This window comes from Chelonia mydas, chromosome 5, assembly GCF_015237465.2.
Source record: "Chelonia mydas isolate rCheMyd1 chromosome 5, rCheMyd1.pri.v2, whole genome shotgun sequence".
NCBI lineage: Eukaryota > Metazoa > Chordata > Testudines > Cheloniidae > Chelonia > Chelonia mydas.
Window position 1 is genome coordinate 56584552 of NC_051245.2, and position 23854 is coordinate 56608405.

At 39.9% G+C, this 23854-nt stretch overlaps 2 protein-coding genes across 2 annotated transcripts in view; both read left to right on the forward strand.

Moving 5' to 3' along the window:
- LOC122465972 (adhesion G-protein coupled receptor V1-like) overlaps positions 1-18010 on the forward strand; it is a 60088-nt gene extending 42078 nt beyond the window's left edge. The window contains exons 15-22 of the mRNA XM_043547378.1: positions 461-584; positions 1060-1326; positions 3130-3256; positions 5651-5868; positions 7249-7992; positions 10114-10487; positions 12917-13093; positions 17693-18010. Coding sequence (XP_043403313.1) covers positions 461-584; positions 1060-1326; positions 3130-3256; positions 5651-5868; positions 7249-7992; positions 10114-10487; positions 12917-13093; positions 17693-18010 — 2349 coding nt within the window. The remainder of the gene's footprint in view (positions 1-460; positions 585-1059; positions 1327-3129; positions 3257-5650; positions 5869-7248; positions 7993-10113; positions 10488-12916; positions 13094-17692) is intronic.
- Positions 18011-19002: 992 nt separating this feature from the next.
- The window catches only part of LOC102932938 (adhesion G-protein coupled receptor V1), a 331043-nt gene continuing 326191 nt past the window's right edge, over positions 19003-23854 (forward strand). The window contains exons 1-3 of the mRNA XM_037902481.2: positions 19003-19180; positions 20845-20974; positions 23324-23404. Coding sequence (XP_037758409.2) covers positions 19025-19180; positions 20845-20974; positions 23324-23404 — 367 coding nt within the window. The 5' untranslated portion in view covers positions 19003-19024. The remainder of the gene's footprint in view (positions 19181-20844; positions 20975-23323; positions 23405-23854) is intronic.

The window sequence follows — 23854 nt, forward strand, 5'->3', positions numbered from 1 at the left end:
GAAAGAGAATTTGTAGGTCTACTGGACCACAAAGGAAATAAAGGGAACAATTAAGGAGAAAAAGGAGGCTATTTCAGAGAAGTGAAATTACTTCTCTGTATCAGTATTCACCAGGCAGGAAATTAGAAATCTACCCCAGACCTACTCTTTTCAAATAATAGTCAAATCCTAGTTCAGCAAAGTACTTATGCATGGATTTAAGTCACATTAACTACATTGGGATTTAAGCATAGGGTTGAGTGCTTTCCTGATTTGGGACTCCAAAGCTGCAAACCTGTGGTGGTCTCTGGTCCCTTTCTGTACAAGCATATGGATAATTGTTAACTGGAGCCCCATACACATATCTAAGGATGAGTAAATCGGGACTGGCCCTCAGAGCTTCCTCTGCTTTTGATTACCTCATTTTAATTTCTTCCTGTTTGCATGAAACAGATTTACTTCATATTACCTCTTTCTTTAGCTACCTGAAGAAATGGAAGTGTTCACCATCAGCCTAGTCAATACCACTGGGGGAGCCAGAGTTGGAAACACAACCAGCGTAGTTTTACAAATCACAAGGAATGATGATCCCATATACTTTTCAGGTTAGTTGCATTCCTTTGAAGGTGCAGTTACAAATACATTTACTGTCGTTAGTGTTCTTATTCCCCAGACAAGATAAATGTTAAAGGTGAAATTCTGGTCCCGTTGAAGCCAATGTCAAAACTCCCATTGATTTGAATGAAGCCAGGATTTCACCCAAGTGCTTTATATTTTGATACATTTTTTTGCTATCTTTCTTCCCCAGGGTGCTTTTTTTTGTCTGTTGTTTCTTTTTGATTTAGCAAGAGCCTTTTCTTCATATGTCTCACCATTCCTTTTTTTCATGCTGAGGTGGGGTACGTGGCCAGGTCAATATCTTCCCATGCTGAAAATGTTTCCTCAAACTTTTCCAGATTTTCCTTCTGTCTCCTTGAGGAATCATTCTGCAGTTTACCTTTGTAGGATTAAACAGTGATGTCTAGCATAGGAAGCTGATAGTCTGAAGGACGCTGCTGAATTTGTAATTATCTGTTTCAGATCCTGTTGTTGTAAAGGTTCAAGAAGGAGATTTTGTTCACTTTACAGTCCTAAGGAATGGATCTGCTGATGTAGTCATTACTGTTTTATATGCCACTGTCGATGGAGGAGCCACAGCTGAAGAGGGAGATTTCATTTCCAGTGGAAGGAGTGAAGCTCTTGTGTTTGGTGTTGGGGAAAGAGAACACAAAATATCAGTATTTATTAGTGAAGATGATACCCCTGAAACCGATGAAACTTTTTACATCATCCTCTTTAATTCTACAGGTGAAAATACTCATTTGCTCTAAATATAGTAGTTGTTGCCTCTCTCATTTTGTTTTTGCTGTGAAATCCCATATCTTGTGAAGAGTTTATAAAATAGTACGTTCTCGTTGCTGAATTTCACAATAGGAAAGTGACTGTCAACAGAACTGTAAAATGAACATGCACAGTGTGTATTGGATTTAGGTTAGATATTAGGAAAAACTTTTTCACTAGGAGGGTGGTGAAACACTGGAATGCGTTACCTAGGGAGGTGGTAGAATCTCCTTCCTTAGAAGTTTTTAAGGTCAGGCTTGACAAAGCCCTGGCTGGGATGATTTAATTGGGGATTGGTCCTGCTTTGAGCAGGAGGTTGGACTAGATGACCTCCTGAGGTCGCTTCCAACCCTGATATTCTATTCTATGATTCTGTGATTTATGCCTGTATTCTCTCTTGTAGTGAATTACTTGATTGAAAGCTCACAAACGAGATAATATTGTTGATACCATTTCTGCAGAAACCCTTATGCTGTAATTCTCTAGATGGGTTTTTTAACCATTTAAAGTTAACATTTGGAAAATCAATAATGCCATTGAATTGCTCATCCTTGTGTTAAAGGATTTCTTCATTGTAGAAATGAATATAAATGAGGATTTTTCTGAAATCATGGGCTGCAATGGTGCCAGGCATATGGCTGTGTATGGGAAAATAAAATACAGAACTGTCATATTTTGGGAGAACGGTACATAAACAGGCCTGTGTACTCTTGATATTATTTTGGTATGGTGTGTTGTATAAATGATTTTTTTACCTACATTATGGTTTGTGCAAGATTCCACCTGTGTGTGAATAGATTTCAGAAGTTACACAGTGAACTACCAATGAAGAGTAGAGTTATAAACTAAGAAATAATAATAAGACTTAAAACCCCCCTGGAATGCTTGGCAAGATAAAATGGTATGAAATTGATTATTCCTTTCATTGATATTCCTTGTGCACTCATTTCAGATAAAAATACTTATGTGTTTAAAAAAATTCCCCTTGCACTATCTGTTCTAAATAGAAGATGATGTTGTGGAAATCTTCATTCACATACTCATAAAACCAAACAAAGAAAAATATGCCACAACTTCTGAAGTACTGTAAGTGATTCTGGAGCAGGGCTCAAAAAAGCTTGATCGAACATGGAATTTATAAGTAAATAAGATATTGGCCTTGGTCCTGAAAGGCACAATAAGACTTCCCCTCCAGTGGAAGTGTGGGTGGACTCTTTAGAAGGTGTGAATAAAGTTAAGTACTAAGCACAGTAGAAGTTAGTCTAAAGTCTTTTAATTGTTCGGTCACTTTTAAGAGTACAGGGTGGGAAAAAAAGGAAGGGAATGGACAGAATATGTACATGCCTGGGGATGGGTGAAAATGAGTGTGATCCTTGGCATACAAAGGAGACACAGCCTCACACTCCTCTCTTTGGCATTAGTCCTGCTATTAGCCAGGAATAACATGGCAGTCAAATAGTAGTGTTCTCCCTAGTTCAGGGCCAGGCTCCCCTACCCGGCTCATTACTTTTATCTTGCACTTGTACACACAGTACTTTACACTTGCACTGTGCAGGATAAAGCCCATTGTAATTTATTGCCTCTGTATTTCCTGTTATACTCAAATATCTCAAATATTGCTTATATGGGTAAAGATTTGAACCTTTAATTTTTTGTCTGTTACATATGCTAGAAAATATTTGGATATGATGAGAAAACCATTCCATTGATAATCACATTACATTAGCTTTCTGCTTTTTATTTGGAACCATATAAATCCTTGGCTTTTAGGTGACACCGTAGTCTACAGGGCTGGGATGGCTACAGTTGTCATTGAAGCGAATGATGACCCGAATGGCATTTTCTCTTTGGAACCTTTTGACAAGCCAGTGGAAGAAGGCAAGACTAATGTTTTTTTGTAAGTAGTGTTTAAAATGATACTTTCCAAGAAATACTTTGTGGTGCTTCATTGAAGATATGTCAGTCTAAGCCACATACCAACTTTGCATGTACAATAGTTACATAAAGGAGACTTTTGAATTAAACAAAGTCTGAATAAAAATAAATTAGAAGAATATTTAAGGGAACAAATGTTATGTTTACATAACAAAAATGCATACAGAAACTACTCAGAGATTTGATAGATGAGGTGTGTATGTCAGTAATCATGATATGGTTGGCTGATGATATATTTTTCATATACTGCAGATATGAAATAGCTGAACGATCAAGCAGACATGACCTAGAATAATAAAGTAAACACTAAATAACCCAACAACCCCTCCCCCAACCCAACAATATTTCATTGTGCTGCTGATGCTGATGTCATGGGGAGTTCCCTAGCTGATTCCCTGCATCTTGCTTTGAAAAGTTACCCCCCATTATTTCATTGTTTGTTTTTGTTTTACCTGCCTCTTACAGGAGGACATGGCCCTTCAGATAGGACACTCCTTTAGGCTGAAAGCATCCTCCCCTGAGCTGACAATAAAACCCATTACTCTTGTACCCACACAAGGAATGTATGTATCCAGAAGCAGCAGGGGTTAAGAAGTTGGGTTTGCTTGGCAGGTGGCTCTAGTTATCCTGCTAATTAGCTCAGTAGGAGGTATATAAGCTACTGACTTCCCCAAGAACAAAACTGGAAGGTCATAGAGATCAGTCAAAGAGGTTATATTAAGGGCTCCAGCCTAAGTATCTGGGAAGGGGATTTTTTTCATACTACTTTTTGTTTTCTTAGACTCGATCCATTTTTTGACAGAAGCACGTGGCTGGGACCCTCATTGGAAAGGTCCTTGTGATGTATTGCTCTGTTAAAGGCCTAATAAATACAGCATCCCAGGAAAGGGCAACATTTGGATATTAAGCAGCCTGGTGTTTGGTATCTTTTTATGCTGGGGGAACCTTGGTTCTGTTTTGATTATCTCTTCTTTGTAATCCTATTTGCAGAATGAGTGGGCTGAATTTGACCATGTGTGAGGAAAGTTGATTTAAATTAAGAGTGAGGGTGTGGGAGAAGCAGAGCACACCTGTTTTTGATGAGGCTCTGTTTAGCTAGAGCATTGTCGATGTGCTAATTATATTACTGATGCACTTAATTGATAAAGGCACCGTGAATGGCTGCTTTGCTTTCTTTCATTTGTGGTGTTCTGCAGTGCCTTTTAGTACAATATGTTGTTGCCAGGTAAATATGTAAAAGAGCCAAATTCTGTTTTCAGGTGCACCAGTGTAAACCTGGAGTAACTCTTGATTTCAGTGGTGATAACACCAGTTTAACAAAGCAGAATTAGCATGGGGTGACTGAATGCGGGGAAAAATATTTTGATGAATAAAATTACAGTCATCCAACTACATTCCATGGCCACGTGTATATTCTTTTTAAATAGAAACCCCTAGCCTGCTGCATCTGATGCATGAAAAACAGTTTACATTGGTCACTGTCATGGAGAAGTCCTAATCTAAATAAAATTGATGAAAGAGACAACTAGAAAAAGGCAGAAGGGTGGGAGTAGATAAAATTGTAGCCCATCATACAAGGTTGGGCTTGGGTTGTAAAGAGGGATTTGATTTTTGGAGGTCACTTGGTACACATCTAATAGAACTCTGTTCCAAACAGAAGGCAGCATGAAAAAGTCTGGTAAAAAGATTAAATATAATACAATGGCCTACTCCATGTGGCACAACTCCATCCAGTATCTTGCCCCAGTGACTGTTTAGCCTACTACAGCATTCTGCATTAGCTCAAATGATAGAGACGTGTGTTTTGGAACTGTGGATCTAGGTTCAGTCCCTACTGACAATCATGATGTGATGTTTATATATCTTCAGCTGAGATTTGTGGTGTATACACATGTTGGTCTCATCAATTAAAACTAACTCACATGTTGGTGAGAGACTAGACCTCCAATCCCAGTTACACAGAGTGGGTGAGAACAGTGAATTTGGTTGCTTCTTATAGGCTTGGAACTGTAATATTTATGAGATATAGAGCTCCTTTCTATGCATAGATATGCAAGTGCATGTTTCCATGCAGCTTAAAAGTACTGTACTGCAGTCAGTCTTATAAGCCATACTAGATTTTTTTGGAATGTATGTAGCATAGAGTCATGTAGCTGAGAGCGGCATTGAGTTATGAGGGTGCAGATCTTCAACGGGGTAGGGAAAGGTGTTCCTCGTACTTAAAATGGCTGTGGATTATTTAGATAACTGCAAATTGTACTTGTATAGTACTGGCTTGCACCTAGGTTTCATTTGCTCTCGCTGATTGTTGATACACATTTACCAGAAAGTTTACTGTGTCTAATTCATTGCATAGGATTGTGAGACAGAGAGGACACTTTGGCAATGTTTCTTTGACCTGGCAACTCTTTGGGAACGATTCTGCTTTGGAGCCAGGACAAGAGTTCTGTGAAATCTATGGGACTGTGTGGTTCATGGATGGCGAAGGATCAAAGCCAGTAACTCTTCATGCCATTCCTGATAAAATTCCTGAATTCAATGAATTTTATACCTTAAAGCTGGTGAATGCCTCAGGTACTGTTCCCCTACCTCACACCTTCTAAAACCAGGAGAATTTTATACCTTAACTAAAGAAAGTTTCATAGAAATACCTCTGTTTCTGACATTTGAATTTTCTATTTCTATCCTATAACTTTCCAGCAAGAAGTTTTATTTTTACATCTTATTTTATATTAGTCACAGCTTGATCCAACACAGATGCATGAGTACTGTACAGATATTCTATTCCTGAATTTAGTGTTCTTATGGTAAATTTGAAACAGTCTGGTGGCCATTTAGGGGTTATCTCATTGAGTGATTTCTGAAATGCAGCTCTTTAGTAAAAACAATTAAGGGCTACATTATGGCCAAGATTTTCCAAAGTGACTAGTGATTTGGGGTGTATCAGTATTTTGGGTACCTAATTTAGAGTGGTCTGATTTTCCAAGGGAGGTCGCTCAGTGTTTTCTGAAAATGAAGCCTCTCTAAAGCTGAGCATCCCAAAAGGGATTCTCCCCAAACTGCTAGTCGCTCCTGAAAATGTTGGCCTATGTGTTTAAAGCACAGTCCCTCAACGGAGAGGGAAGTAACAACCCTTTGGGCAGCTGAATGCTATTGTGCTGGTACAGTGCCGTGGTTACATAATCCTGCCATAATGTGTTTTGTTCCTGCACAGAAGTGCAAATGTGGGTGAGTTTGGCTACTTTCATTACCACGAGACCCACCTGCTGCTTTTTATAGACTCCAGGACCATGGCCAAAGTCTCCTTTGCTTGCTAGGGACTTTCATGCCCAGAAAGAAATGAAAATATCTCTGACCCTACCCTAATTGGTTCCTAATGACTCAGTATTTCATGCAGCTCAACAAACTATTAGTGTGAGAAATCCATAGACCTTTCACTATGGGTCTATGGATCCAACTATGAACAGGACATGCTGTGAATAGCTCTTTGCAGTCCAGAGGCAGTGGGCCAAGTTCTGCTCTCATTTACAGTAGGATGTGTCTGTAGTAACTTCAATATTAATGAAAGTAAATTTGGCCCAGGATCTCTACCAGATGACTCAAACATAGGCCAACTCTGTGGCTAATTCAACAGAAATGGGGTGAATTAAATCTCTGCAGAAAGTCACTCTTTGCGTATTTTATACCTAACAATGGATAGCACGTGAGTGACAACACACTTTTAAACAGAAATCGTTCATGCATCTTTTTAATTAATAATGTTGAAGCAACATTTGATTTATGGTAGAACATTTTGAACACTTCCTTTATCACACAATTTTAGTTCCTTTGAAAAAGTATTTTATTATTAAAAGCAATTTTTGGTTGCTTGAATGGATCTTATTTCAGATAGTGGTATCTGAGGTGGGTTCTTAAGGAGTCCTATTAACTTTTGTTTTAATTTGTATTACACAGGTGGGTCTCCAGGCCCTGGTGGCCAGTTAGCTGAAACCAATCTTGCTGTAATTGTGATGATCCCATTCAATGATGACCCTTTTGGAGTCTTTGTCATAGACCCAGAGAGCCAGGACCGGGAGATAGTGGAAGATGTTCTCTCTGAAGATGATATCTCCTACATTACAAACTTTACAATTTGGAGGCAACAGGGTACCTTTGGAGACGTCCGGGTCGGCTGGGAAATATTATCCAGTGTGTTCCCAGCAGGTCTACCATCAATGATAGATTTCTTATTGCTTGGATCATTCTCAAGTTCTGTACAGTCTCAACCTCACAGGAGGCGTCATCACAGTGGAACAGATGCTTTGTACTTCAGTGGAAAAGAGGATGCATTTGGGACTGTTGACCCTGACTTCCGCTTCAGTTGGGATAACATGCTTGCCAACTTTACATTTTCAGCTTGGGTGATTCCTAACCCCAACAGTGATGGGTTTATAGTAGCAAAGTACAATTACAATGGGACCATATATTATGGTGTGAAAATCCAAACAAATGAATCCCATGTTTCTGTCATGCTTCATTACACAGCAGTGGTGTCCAATATTACATATGTGGCCAAGACAACTGTCATGAAATATGTGAAAGAAAATACTTGGATTCATCTTTTGATTACTCTGGAGGATGGCACAATTGAGTTTTACATTGATGGAAATCCAGTGCCTGGAGGAATAAAGAGCCTCAAAGGAGCAGCAGTTGTTGATGGTGAGCAAACAATCTTCATTTTTTCTTTTTCTATAAAAGTAAAATTCTGCACTAAGCGGCAAGTCCAGTTCCATTGAAAAGTATACTCATAATATTGAATAACTTTTGAAATAAAGCTACTATATGTGAAATTTTTCCTTTTTTAACTAGAAGCAAACTTCTTGATAGATTTTCAGAAAATAGATTTCATGGAGTTATAGTAGTACAACTTCCATTAAAGTCAATAAAGTTATGCAGCTGAAACGGCAACATTTTGAAAATAGAATTTTATTGTGTCTATTAACTTGCCTGAAACACCTTGTGGATTTAATAGAATATTTTTTTTTCAGGATTTAGATGTACTTGAACATGTGTATGCATAATAGTTTTAAAATGCTGCTGAGAAATATAGGCTCTACTCCTGAAAACACTCACAAGAACACATAAGCGTGTGCATATCATACTGTGAGGTGTTAGGATGTTCCAGGTATGTGTCAGGCGCATAGGATGAACATGGTTTCTGGATGTGTCTGATATATTTAGCCTTTGTGAAATGCTTAAGATGCACAGAAGGTGCTGGAAAGGGGTTCAGAGAGAATCAGAAATAAACAGCTCAGAAAATGAAAAGAACTGCAAAAGAAATGCATCCTTAAAACAGCATTAATGACACCACTACTACAAACAACTAGAAAATAAATTATTTTTCTTCTTTAGAGAAGGGAAAAAATGATGAAAAGGCTTATGATAGGAAGATTTTTATGATGCCAGTAACCTAGCACAAGGGGCTGTTGTGGTGTTTCTCCCTGTCTATAGTGGAGAGGCCTAGACATGGCAAAAGAAGGGGAAGAGGTGATTCCTGAGGAGCTGTGAGAAATACAGCTCTGCTTCTCCTCTGCAGCTCCGGCTGGCGATCTATCTCTGCATCACTGACTGTAACTTGCTAGAGAGAGAATATCAGTTAGTTAGCCACAGATGGTTCACTGGCTGGTGAGCAGTACCCAGGTGAATGACTGGGAGGGAGGGTGACCGTATGTCCCATTTTGGCCAGGACAGTCTCTCTCTTTTTTTTTTTTTAAGCCCTGTCCCGACTGTCCCAACTTTTTTGGCAGAAGTGGGCATTTGTCCCATTTGCTTTTGCCATCTGATAAAGTTGGCAAGAAGAAACGGGACAAATGTCCACTTTTGTCAAAAAAGTGGGGTGCAGCGATGCCAACTTCATGTGCGGGGAGGAGTAGGGCTTGGGCACACAGGGTTGCAATGCCAGCCCCGTGCAGGGAAGGGTCCTTGGGTGAGCAATGCCAGCCCCATGCAGCAGTAGGGGGTGGCTTGGGCGACTGGCTGGTGCATGGGGCGGGCTTGGGTGAATGGCTCGGGCCAGCGTCACGCGGGAGGGTGGGGAGGGCTCGCACTAACCCCATGCGGTATTGGGTTTCCCTTTGGGAAATATGGTCACCCTAATGGGAGGGCAGTTCATGGGGATATTATACTCACTTTCCCCTGCCACACAAATATAATCTTTGATAGTTGTCATATGAGAGCCATTGCATCTCAGTGGTTTAAGGCAGCCCTACTGTAAACGCAAGGACAAACCTTACACCAATTTTGGGTGGCTAGCATAGACATGCTCAACATTTGCGCTTCAGTTGAAGTAGATCAGTCACTTGAATTACAAATGATTGAATGCTCTAATGTGAGCCAAGCCTTTGGAGGAGCTCTCAGATACTTGGGCTGATCTGTACAGTTGCTTGTAATGTCGGACTTTGTACCATTCTGTGGTTCCTCAAGGAACCAGTTCTGTCTGTCTTCTCCTCTTGTTTTCAACATTATCTATTCTCTAGTTTCATAGTAGTAGCCATCATGACTTAATTTACTTATCTTTAGCTGGCTTGGCACATCTTCTAAATATTTGTTCGTCCCTACATGTCTTTTGGGGAAAATATATTAAGATTATATCCATACCGTTCAACATAAACTTGTTGTTTTACGTGTGGGAGCTCAGCCAGGGTATGACACTTATATTATTAATGAGATTATAAGAGCTAATAAGCCAAAAGAAACCATCATGACAGCTTTTCATTTACACACTTCTATAATTTCAGGGCAAAAGTATCAAAGTAGTATAAATGTTCATTTCTCTTTCAGGTCCAGGAATAATAAGAATTGGTGCAGGGATGAATGGCAGCAGCAGATATACAGGATTGATGCAGGATGTGAGGCTTTATGAGCGTAAATTGATGCCACCAGAGATCTATGAACTTCATGCCACCCCAGCAAGGACTGATGTGAACCCCATCTCTGGATATTTAGAGTACCGACAGGGAGAAACTAATAAGTCATTCATTGTGTCTGCAAGAGATGATGAGGAGGAGGAAGGAGAGGAGTTATTCATACTAAAGCTTGTCTCTGTGCATGGGGGAGCTCGAATTCCAGAAGAAAACACCATAGCAAGATTAAGAGTACAAAAAAGTGACAACGCCAATGGGCTGTTTGGCTTCACAGGAGCATGTATTCCTGAGGTAAGATGACTATTAAAAAGACGATGAGTGAAATTCTGGACCCAGTGAAGTCAATTGACTTCAGTGGGGCCAAGATTTCACTCTGTTGCTTTCAGTGGATGGGAAGCAAAATCATTTGGGTTTAAAATCTTGCGGACAACACATTTATCTAATATAGCACCATATTCTTTCATACTGGAGAATGAAATTCACACCTGTGCATTTTTTAGTAACTGTTCTGAAAAACCCATAAAATATTTTTGTTTAGAAAATAAATCAGCCCCTATTTAGCAGACTATTCATTACAGCATGAATTAGTGATCATGAAAATAACTCATTCTTCACTGATGTCTAATATCTGAGACTAAATTTGTGTTAAGTTTCCCCCCTCTACCTCCTTCTTTCTTGGATTGTGAGTATTGTAATTCTTTCTTTATTTTTCTACATGAAATCCAGTATGCCAGACAGTGTTGCCAACTCTTGCAGTTTAATTGCAGTGTCAAGATAGTAGGGGCTTTTCTTAAAACCCCAGCTCCTGGAGTGAAGTAAAATTGATTATTTTTTTTTAAATTGTATGATTTGTAATCCAATCTCATGACTTTTTCCAGATGGGCTCAAAATTTTTGAACACTCTGGTTGGCAGTAATGTTGGCCCTATCCTCCTTTCCCTTCCCTTTCTGTGCATGTATCTATGTTCCTTCTCACTGCCCTCTTCAGTTTGCTTCTCCTATTACAAGTAAACATCCTCCAGCAGGGCCTGGAGAAGAGCATGAGCTCACCACAGGGTTGCTCAGGAGAGTGATGTTATCTTGCTAGGACATGAGGCAGGAAGTGCAAATGAGCATCTTCAAAACCTTATCTGACCAAGTGCTGTAAAATTCACAAAGTAAAAAACAGATATGATAGGGTTTTTTCCTGCAATCTCTTTCAGTTCGAGTAGTTTAGGGGTTACATGCCACAATAGTAAATACAACATTTTCAGATGAAAATGTGGTTTTCATTTGTCTCTCTTGTCCTGAACCTTTTGTAAATATTTATTTTACATCCCTTTTACCCCCAGCTTACTGACAAGGTCTTCATTGTTTTCTAAATGCCTGTTCCCATTTGAGAGCAATGAAACAACTACATCAAACCATAGATGTATTATCCTAGATTTCTAAACATTGGTGGTCCAGATTGTGATATCATTACTTGCTTTGAAAAGTACCATATTCCCAGTAGTCCCGTGGAATCAGGCCTTCAGTGCTCTTTCCCAAGCCTCACTTCAAAGAATTTATCAAACAACTGAAATATTAGGTCTGTACAACATTGGTAAAACCTCATAGAAGGGAAGAACTTAGCCCATATTCTGTTGAATATGTGGAATATTAACCAGTAATTAAATTGAAAAGCTTTGCCATGCATTAAAAAATATAACTATTCTGATGAACATCCACTTTATTCTAATATTTCAAGTGTTAGTGTTTTCACCATTTTAAATAAAATCTCTATGTTTTCAGTGGTTTGTAAAGCACAGATAAATGGGAAACTAAAATCTTAATGGCTTTGTCTGGAATCTTCTCTGACCTTTTTTGTTACATCATCCCTATTTGTCCTCCAAACACATCATAAAGACTTCAATCTTCTTGGTTTGAATGAAAGCAGTTTCCAATTTGGACTCTGTTTGTTTTTTAAGTGCCTGCCATATGCTGTGGTAATAGATTCCTTCAGGTCCAAGTGCCACTGATACAGTGCCATACCACAGGTCATCACCCATGCATGAAGCAAAATTAAAAATTAATAGGAAAAGTTAATTGTCCAGTACTCATCTTAAATCTATTTCAGCAGGGAAGCAATAGCTAATGATTATATGGCAGATACACAACATTGTTTTAGCATGGTTTATGTACATATCTGTCTACTAGGGAACTAAGCCATGCTTAGTGTACACTGGAAGCTGTCATACAGCATACAGAACACATGATTACTATTCATCTTAAACCTTTTCAAAAGTATGGTTGTCTGATTAAATTATTTTCTATCATCATTCCATGACAGTTATTATTTATGAGAGATGTACAGACAGTCCCAATAAATATTCTCTGAAATTCTTTTATATTTTTTTCATACAAAGAATACTGTGGTACAGACCGCTTGATTTTTTTCACAATTATTTATGTACGATGATTGAAAACTGGAAGTAAGAAAAATGCTCTGTTTAGCTTAAGTAATGTTGAGAATGGAGAAAGCCCGATCTATTTTAAAGATTGAATTGCTAAAGAAAACTAAAATCATTGTTCATGAATGTAAAGTAGTAAATTTTTTCCTAAATTCCGAGAAAGATCTTGAATTGCAGTAACATAGGAACAATTTTCCTGAAGACCTGATAATTTTCAAAGGATCACTTCTATTGTATTCATTCATTGTACTCATTGAAACTTGTACTTGTCAATCTTCTTATTTGCTTACAGACTTCTGATGAAGGTTCCACTATATCATGTGTTGTGGAGCGTACACGGGGAGCTCTGGACTATGTGTATATATTTTATGTTATCTCTCAGATCGATTCCACCAGCATTAATTACTCTGTTGCTGATTTTGCAAATACCAGTGGAACTATCACATTCCTTCCTTGGCAGCGATCAGAGGTAAACCTGATCTTATTGAAGTTAATCATCTGGTTCCATGCAAGCCTCCTGGAAAATACCTTTCTGGATACTTTACTGATTCTCATACTTGGAAATGTTTCCTTCAGACAACTGTTATGGAACTTTATTGAATCTGTCACTCCTTATAACTAAAAGTGATCATATATTCATACATCTATTTATCAATATATAATAAGTATATGTTCACAAAAAAATAAAGTATAGGTGGACATGAACTGAAATATTGGCTCTAAACACGCTTGAACTTGGAGAAAGTTTGGGTTCAAGTCTGAACTTTGACTCAAACTCATCTCTATATAAAAGGCAATAAAAGATCAATTTATTTTTAAAAATTAGTAGCCGTCAGATCTTTGCACAGATGCTCAGATCAAGTGTTTTGTGTCTCCTATTGCTCAGTTCTTTTCCTGTGAGTTTAATTGTGGATTGTGTTGTGGGAACTCGTACATACATTTGAAGACCAGGTAAAGGACTGAGATAGGGTATGGCCTTTGGGGATGTTTTAAAAAGTATTTTTTTTCTTGTGTTGCTTGAATGCTGGTAAATACAATGATAAACGTTGTTGGAAGTTTTGCTGTCAACTTCACCCATGCAGCTCTGTTGAAGTCTGTGTAAGGGACTGAGCCAGACCCATTGAAGCCAATGGAAAGAGTCTCAGTGACTTTTTTTTTTTTGTCCAGCTATATCAAAAGGCCAGGAGAAATTTTGATATTGTTTTAATCAGGCTGCAATTTTATTATTAGGTGTCTGGGACTAGCTGGCAGATAGAAGTGTACAGTGCAGGTAACCCCACGTTCATTCCATAATTACCCAGGGGGCTTCTGCCATCTTCCCATCTTTATCCATCCAGGTCCCTCCAGCCAATCCATTACTGGGACCTTACCATCCAGTCCCCCCTTGTAGTAGAGTTAAGGTGGGCTATAAGGGGGAAGACGGGTTGGCTCCCTGCCCTACCAATGATAGGAATCCCCTCCCCCCTAATTCCATTCCTTTAATGAAAATGTCCTTATTCAGTCCTTTTCCAAGCCATTTACCAGTCACTATATACCTTCCCTATGGAGTACCTGCACTGGACATCCGCCCCACACATATAAAATGTGTTGCGACATAGCCTAGAGTCCTTCATGCCATGAATGAACAGAGCCCTTCCAGAACCTGCTGTGTGGAAGGCGTAAGAACCCCAACTCCATGTAGGCCAATCTGGTGGTAAAGGAAAAATTCCTTCCCAGCCCCCCTAAACAAGGGGAAGCTAGTGCAATGCCCACAGCAGCTCTTCACTAAACCTGGTATTTTACCACCTAAAACAGAGTGTGAGTGCTGCCTCAGCCTGCCCTATGCAAAAGGGGACTTCACGCCCAAGGCTGCCACTTTTTAAACCCTTCTGCCAATCTGGTTCTCAGAAGAATGAGTCAGCGTCGCCAGGCTGGCCCCTTGTCCCCTTTTGCATAGGGTGACCATATTTCCCTATGCTGAACACAGGACACCTAGTAAAATTACTCATATTCAAGCAAGATCAACGGCAATCAGTCAGAACTATGCAGTACAAACGTTCAATATAACATCAAGTTGACTGAACCTCTGTTAAAAAGAAATACTGCGTAGTTGGATTCTCTTTATTTACCTTCTGATCTTTAAGGCTTTAGGGCTCACACGGGGAGGGATGACACACACACCCCAGCCTCCGCCCCCCATGGGGAGTGGTGACAAACACACTCTACTGTACAACTCTCTCACACAGGGTGGGTGGCTAACCTGACCCTCCCTGCCCGGCACTCTCCATGCCTGGCTGGGTCACCGGGACAGACCGCCTCTCTTGGGACCTGGCGCCACGTGAGCGGGAGGCACGCAGAGTCACATGCGCCCCTACCCAGGTTTCTGCCAGGATTCACACCAGAATCTGACCAGCAGCAGCCTCTGTGGGAGGGAAGGGATGGGAGCTGCTTCCAGTTGCAGGGGAGGAGGAGGTGAGGAAGGGATGACCTGGCCCATATCTTTGCAGAGCTCATCCCGTTTCTTCACCCCTTCCACATGAGGCTGGAAGCAGCTTGTCCCTTTCTGCCCGCACCATGTCGAAAGTCAGCTAACACCTTCAGGCTGCTGCTGGCCACTGACATAATCCAGCCGCCTCCTGTCCCCTGGCTACAGCACGGGCAGGAAGGGGTTAAGCCCTCCTGCGCTCAGGGAACCTGCTCAGGGAACCTGACTGCTTCAGCAGCCAGAAAGATGGCTCAGCAGAAGAGGATGCCTAGGGAACGGAGCAGCTTCCTGGGGGCAGGACCCAGGTTGGTGGGGCGGAAGGCAGGTGAGGAGGGTGCTAAGTCCCTGCCCCGGGGCTGCTGTGGAGCCTGCAGGTTCAGGGGGTGAACATGCTGGAAATCGTTTTCCCCCCAACTCCAGAGCTTAGCTGAGCTGTGGAGAGGTTTCCCTGTTCCAGCACTATGCGGGGCTTTGGCACATTCAGGGCTCTGCTCCTCCTGGCCAGCGCCCTGGACCAGAGGCTCTTGGGCTTTCCTGGGGCACCAGCCCAACCAGAGGCAGTGGGGGAAGGAAGGAGCCTGCCAGACAGGCTGTTGGTGAACTGAGCGCTCCGACCAGCGGCTGGTTCTCTGCACACCCCACCAGGGGAGATATGGAGGAGCAGTGGGGCTGAGGGGAGGGAGGGACAAAGGGGCAAAGCAGGGAGAGGACAGCGAGAGGGGAAGCACGTAAAGGGTGATGGGTGGGCAGCAGAGGTGACACATAATCAGCTGCTGCCTGGCGCCTGCCTGCACACACCAGCCACTGAAGCAAATGGGACAGGGCAGGACCCTGCTGGGGCTGCACTGACGGACCAGCAGGGGGAGCGGCTATCAGCCTTGCAAACCCACCCGCATTGTCGGCCACTGGACCCTACGCTCACCGCTGGTGGGCGGGCAGCTGGCGGGCCGGGATCCAGCCAGCAGCAGGATCCACCAGTACTGATTGGGTGGGGTGGGAGGAAACATGGGACAGTTTGCCCATTTTTAAGAAAAAATCGGTATACCTGCAGGAGGGCGTAAATATGGGACTGCCCCTTTAAAAGCAGGACTTCTGGTCACCCTACTTTTGCAGCAGTTTTCTTCTCCCCACCCATCTCCAGCCATAAAGCACTGTTCCCTTCATTCAGCCAGCCAGCCAAATTCTCCCCTGCTTAAAGGTGTGGTGTGGTTATTATTGGAATTTTGGTTCGGGTCCTAACCAAATAGTTTATGTAACCGAGGGTAGAATTTGGCCCAAAGCTTGTAATATCTGAAAACATTATGGCACTCCTCAAATCCTTGTCCATTCCATTTCATTCACAGTTGAGACATGTTATTGTTTATCATACACTGTAGTATATAGAGCTCCTACTCTGTTTGAAGTAATTCTGATAGTCTATATACAGCAATATGCAGTTACTGTGCAGGTGTCCCTATTGTTTTGTTGTGTGTCTATTGTGTTAGTGAGCTGCAATCCCAAATGCCAGGTTGTCGCAGCAACCTTGTTTTGCCTGTAGTCTGGATTGGATTTAAATTGAACTAGCAGATACAAGATAATATTCCATTAATCACTATGTCTAATGAGAATCAGAGCTTCTTTGAAATGCTGGGATCTATCAAGCACTTAATTTCAGTGTGCACAAACTAAATTACACTTATTTTTAAATATCAGAATAAAGAGCTATTTGCTTAGTTATGTTTATTTTAATCTGTTATAAAAAGGAAATGTAAGAAAATTGTGAAACATTTTAACGTTACATTTTTTTTGCTCCCAATGCGTCACTTTTACAAAAATTAGTTTTAAAAATTAAATGACAAAACCTCATGTTGTATAACTTCCCTCTTCTCTGTTGACCTAGGATTTGCCGATTATAAAGTACATTTTTATAAACTGAGGAGTCAGGTTTCTAGTAAAGGATTCAGAAATATACTCTGCTATAGCATCTTAAATGTATTCATTTTGGATTTTTTACCCTTAAAATATTGTGCTCATAAACATAATATCAGCTGATCTAAATACTTTGTGCAAGAGAATTAGAATTCAGGACCCCAACATACTCATAGTATTATGTGGTCCCAGCAGTAGAATACAGCCATATAAATATATGTAGATAGAGACCAGCCTCTGGTGATATTTTTAAACAATTACTGTAAATCCTATACAGCTAATCTGATTGACTACTGTTGCTCTGTGTGTAAAATATTGGTGACATTTTCAGTGGTGCCTAAGTGGGAGTTAGCATCTAAATAATTTTTTAAAATCTGGTCCTAAGTCATTTTTGAAAATGGGATTTAGGTTACTAAGTCACTTGGGCACTTTAGAAAATTGTACCCTATATTATTTCTGTCTTTTGTGTTTGCACTTAATAGTTTTACTATAAAATATTAGGTCAATTTACCTAAACATCAAAAATATTGCATACATCTTTTAAAAAACTGCATAGCAGATAAAACTAGATACATGTAATTGTTAAGTGCAGTTTGAATAACGGTTACTGAAAATCTCATTGTGCTACAATTTTGCACTTTTTTATGTTATGCTGTTATATTTTTTTAATTTCTGTGTGGATTCTTCCTTCTATAGGTCTTAAACTTGCATGTTCTTGATGATGACATTCCTGAGCTTAATGAATATTTCCGTGTAACATTAGTGTCTGCAATTTCTGGAGATGGAAAACTAGGTTCAACTCCAACCAGTGGAGCAAGCATAGATCCAGAGACGGAAACTACAGATATCAGCATCAAAGCCAGTGACCATCCATATGGTAACAGTGATGGAAATCGCATTTTTGTTTCAAATAGTTTTGTTGGCTTTAGTCTCAGGAGACGAAGAAGTTGCTCAACCTTGACAGCTGAGGACGCAGTACGCCTTTGTCAAGTTTGTCACTTACCAAAACAATAGTTCATTGTTTATGTACCCAAACTGAATGTTTTTAAACAATGGGTCATGTCTAGCCCCATGGAACATGTGACCTTTCAGATACCCTAGACAGGCAACTGAGGATTCCTTTGAATGGGCAAATCCTGAGCCGGTGTAGTTTTTTCTGTGTAAAACCACGTCAGCTCTCCAGTATAGGGGATGTTTTGGGAAAGAAGGAGATGTGGCCAGAGCACACTGTACTCCAGTGAGCCTCACTGACTTAAGGGCCCCTATAGAGACATTAGAAGCTGATCCAAATTAGAGTAGCACTTGAACTGTTCTGACTTGCATCGAGGCCAGTTCAGCTCCCTGCCAGCCTGGAGTTGGATAGAAAGAAGATGCATTAGTCACTTTTGCCTCACCCCTTCTGAACTCCTGCACAGCTGAGAATTTAGCCTGATGCTTTTACATATAAAATTGTAAAGTTGTATTAAGCAGATGAAGTTAGCAGTGCCAAAAAGAATAGTGACTATTAAGCAAGTGGATTAATGACAAAAGCCTTGCTCAGAACTGTCCTCATTTGTAGAGTATCTTGAAGGACTGAGTAATTATTTTGCTAGTACATAAATAAAACAGTGTAGCAGATGTTTTGTTGAGGAGAATGCCTGAATAAGCAAGCTGTTTCTGAAAATAACCTGTCAAATCAAATCATTATAGGCCTGAACTTGTAATATGCAGTGCTGCCGAATGCGTTCTGTTCCCATTGAGGCACAGGTACTTTGTCAAGATTCACTTGCGTATATTGCTTATTCATGTCAGTGGGAGATGAGGGTACACAGCACTTCCTGGGAGATGCTTAAAACTGCATGAACGGTGCCCATGTTTGTATTCAGATGTTTAATTTCAGACCCTTCATAATAATGTTAAACATCATAAAACACATTACATTATAGAAGGGTTTTTCATAGTGCAGGTAAAAATGTAAATTATTGTTTCTTGCATCTCTCAGGTTTGCTGCAGTTCTCTATGGGGTTGCCTCCTTGGCCCCATGATAAAATGATTCTCCCAGCAACCACTGTGCCCCATATTACTGTTAAGGAGGAAATTGGACACATTAGGTTATTGGTAGTTCGTGCACAGGGCCTTCTTGGAACAGTTGTGGTGGAATACAAAACAGTGTCACTGACAGCATTCAGTCCTGAAGACTATCAGGTATGTGGAACAGACTGAAATAGATGACTGATTCTTGTTTGCAAATTCAGGTAGACTTGTGTGTCTCAGCTATTAGAGCTTTCTTTCCATCTGTGTGGTTTTTTTTAAATGTTCAGAGAGTCTTACTAAACAAACCACTTCACAGTTCGCCCATTGATCGTACCATGAGAATGGTGAATGTTCTAGTTATAACGTGTTTTGTACAAAAACAGCAACAAATATTCCGGTGTCGTCATGTTCATATGGTAAATTAGTTTGTTTCCATATATGGAGCTTAGATTTTCCAGGAAGTTTTGCCAAAACCCTCTAATTTTACGACTTCCCTTGTCTTGGGTCAGTGGGGTGTGTATTTCTCTATAGTGGGTGTTGGTTATTGTTGTATAGAGGTTTCAGAGTAGCCCGTGTTAGTCTGTATTCGCAACAAGAAAAGGAGTACTTGTGGCACCTTAGAGACTAACCAATTTATTTGAACATAAGCTTTCGTGAGCTACAGCTCACTTCATCGGATGCATCTGATGAAGTGAGCTGTAGCTCACGAAAGCTTATGCTCAAATAAATTGGTTAGTCTCTAAGGTGCCACAAATACTCCTTTTCTTGTTGTATAGAGGCTAATTACTTCCAGGATGCTCCCAACTTCTGCTGCCCCAGGAGTGATAATTTGAGGTTAACACACATTTGAGTTACCCTAATGGAGCAGATTAAGGTGATATTTGATAATCATTGAGTGTCACTCAAGGCTGAGAATAATTAGCCTACAATTAGCAAGCCTACAAGGGTGTACATGCTGTACATACTTAGTGGAGGAATACAAACCCACTGATGCTCACACACAGGTTTGTTCTGCATTTACACTAGAACTGTCTTCCTATAGCCTGGTAGTTAGAGTATTCACCTAGGAAGTGGAAAACCCAAGTTCAAGTCCCTGATCCAACAATTATTTATAAAAAGGAGAGAGACCCATACAATAATATCCCAGTGGCTATGGCACTCTCATGAAATTTGGGAAACCTAAGTTCAAATCCATTCCCCACAACAGGGCGGGGTGGGACTGAACCCAGATCTTCCACCTCTCATCTGTGTGCCCTCACCAGTCGATTAAAAGTTATAAGGAAGGCAGTACCATTAGCTCTTTTTCTTCCTTGAGCTGTTTTGTGAATATAGTCTTCCTTTGCTTTTGTTAAAATGCTCAAAATTGAAATGAAAAATTGAATCATGCTGAAACAAAACTTTTCATTTTGACACTTCTGAAACATTTCGAATTTTGGTTCAGTTGAAAAATTTGGCGTACTTGACACAAATTTGCAAATAGTTTCAGGTCTGCTGAAACTGCATTTTGCCCAACTTTCATTTACACAGGTAAGCGTACCCAGGTGAAAACCCAATTTATGTGACTACGTCTAGATTGACTTGACTAAGTTGAACACACACGGAAGTGCACTTAGGTGCTCACAACTATGAATTTGAGTCTAACTCTTTCTTGTAATGAAGGTGCAAGAGAATTATGTGCAACTTTAAGATGCAGTCAAAAAGGAAAAAAAATAATTGGTTGTATAAATAGCAAATTTTTCCAATAGCAGAATGGAAGTCTTTTTTGCTGCAATGAGTTCATACTGATACAATGAATAGACTTGAACAAAAGCATAAAGAACTTTTTTATATTTCAGAGTATTGCAGGCACTTTGGAATTTCAGCCAGGAGAAAGATACAAGTATATTACTGTTAACATCACAGATAATTCTGTCCCTGAACTGGAAAAAACTTTTAAGGTTGAGCTACTGAACCCAGAGGGAGGAGGTAAGACTCACACATCAACCCGTTGCCTACATATGCACAACCTATTTTAGGCACTGAGGGCTTATATACTTAAATACTGCTTAGAAGGTTAATCTTCCATGGTTGGAAATTTTTTCAAAAAGAGAGACTTAAGTTTAATTTTTTTTAGCAAATCTTCAGTTAATTCATTAATTTCATTGCAGAAAACAGCCATACCTCAGAGAAACTTGGACTGGTTGAATGCTATTAATCAACTGGATTATTGCTGTGCATTAATTAGGTCACCTAAATAAGTGCTTTTTATTTGCTTTTAATATAGCTTTTTTGCTTGATGATGAGAATTAGAATGATAAAGTATTAACAGGTACATGAAAAATCATCTGTCTCAGTTCAACAGTTTAAAAGTATATTAAAAATAATAATTAACATTAGTCAAACAGAGCCAGATTAATCCCTTCTGACACTTACTTGAAGTTAGAGAAATTACACAAGAGATGAATTTGCCCCATAGTTTATTCAAATTGGTTATAGTAGTAAAAAGCTACATGGTTGGCTGAAGGGACTATGCTGCTGTAGTCACTTGATGGACAGTTGTTTGATAAACTGAAGGATCTGTGAGAAGCTCAGGGAAACTTATACTAGAAGGTGCTTTCCCCAGTCAGCTCCAAGTTCCTCTACTTCCTCCACCTGACTCACCCAGACCACCCACAGACCTCCATTTCTTACACATCTTTGCTTTCTGGAGATGGTGCTTGTGGCACAGGTATGGAAAATACTGACTTCTCTCTCTCTCTCTCTCTCAAAAAAAAAACTAGGATAACTTCAGTCAAAACCCAAAAATGTTTGTTTGAAATGCTGTTGCAGCGCTTTATGGGGTTGTAGTTCGGATACCTTTATGCTCTCATTTTGTTCTATGAAGAAAGCTCTCTGTATGAACCTACATCTCCCATGATGCACCATGAAAAAATTTGTGTAGTTGACAACCAAACATTTTTATTGAAAAACAGTTTTGACAGATTAGCTGAAAATCTTAGTTTAAAGCTCCAATAGACAGACACCTTCTAGTACAAACCTCCTTGTTCCTCCTCCAATATCTCTGAGTGCATACACCCAAAGTAACTACCATCCAATAAACTGTATGGATTCTGAAGAATGTCCTGGACATTTCCTTTTGTCCTTTTGTTAACAGCACAACAAACATAAACATACTCTCTGAGGAAACAGGTTTCAGAGTGGTAGCCGTGTTAGTCTGTATCAGCAAAAAGAACGAGGAGTACTTGTGGCACCTTAGAGACTAACAAATTTATTTGAGCATAAAATTTCATGGGCTAAAACCCACTTCATTGGATGCATGCAGTGGAAAATACAGCAGGAAGATATATATATATATATACACACACACACACACAGAGAACATGAAAAGATGGGTGTTGCCGTACACACAATAATGAGTGATCACTTAAGGTGAGCTATTATCAGCCGGAGAAAAAAACCTTTTGTAGTGATAATCAGGATGTCCCATTTCCAACAGTTGACAAGAAGGTGAGAGTAACAGTGTATATTTCCCCATGCTTATTTCCCCCCCCGCCCGCCCCCCCACACACTGTTATTCTCACCTTCTTGTCAACTGTTGGAAATGGGACATCCTGATTATCACTACAAAAGGTTTTTTTCTCCGGCTAATAATAGCTCACCTTAAGTGATCACTCTCATTACGTATAGTGTGTGTGGCAACACCCATCTTTTCATGTTCTCTGTGTGTGTGTGTGTATATATATATATATGTTTCTACTGTATTTTCCACTGCATGCATCCGATGAAGTGAGCTGTAGCTCACAAAAGCTTCTGCTTAAATAAATTTGTTAGTCTCTAAGGTGCCACAAGTACTCCTCGTTCTTTTTTCTGAGGAAACAATAGCAACTAGTCAGTCATGTCATCATTAATTCTATTCCCTTTTAATTCTACTTATCAGTTACAAACCTACACCACAGTTTGTGATCTCCTTTTTGTTTACAGCTTGAAGTCCTGTCTTACAAACTTCCTTCATGCTATTACCACCTAAAATACTGGGCACCATTTCACAATAGCTCTTATTATCAATCATCAAACCCTTACTGGCTAATTGTCAAAATTGATTTCCTCATAATTACCTTCAGCGTGATCATTTTAAATATATACAATGAATGTGCTGTGTATGCTATTTCTGGCTTTGATCAGAGAACACGTATGCTTTCAAAGCCAAATTGGATGCTTTGCAGGAATATTCCCCTATTTTTTCCTTTTGTCTAAAAATGTTTAAAGTGCTTTCTGTCTTCTCTGTGTTATAAATGTATATATGTGTATTGTGTGTCTTTGTGTGTCCTCTTGAAGTTGCTGAACTCTTTAGAAATGATGGGAGTGGTAGTGGTGACGGGGACTTGGAGTTCTTCCTGCCTGCTGTCCATCAACATGGTAAGCATCATGGTCTATCCTTTGTTTCTTAATTCATTACTGAAATTTCTCACCCTAGTCCTCGCTCATTTGGATTGGTTATAACTGAATTATCTCTCTCTCTCCCTCTCTATGCATTTCAACATAAGCTGAATTTCAATGACTATCAGCATAATTATTTACTCTGTAGAAAGTAGGAGCTTCCGTATAGTTAAGCTTGCATCCAAATTCCTTGTAAACCCTTCTGTTTTGTTCCTTTATGAATTTGACTTGGAAAATTGGTTTGGCTGAATATTGCTGCATTTGCTCTATAAGCAAAACATGCAGAAAATCTGTTAAATTGCACGTAATTAAAAAATTGCCCTGCTTTGATATTTTGACTCATGCTGACATAACTTGTGTTCAAACTTTACAAAAAATAATTAATTTGAACCACAAAATGAAGCCAAACCTGAAAAATGTTGTCCGTTT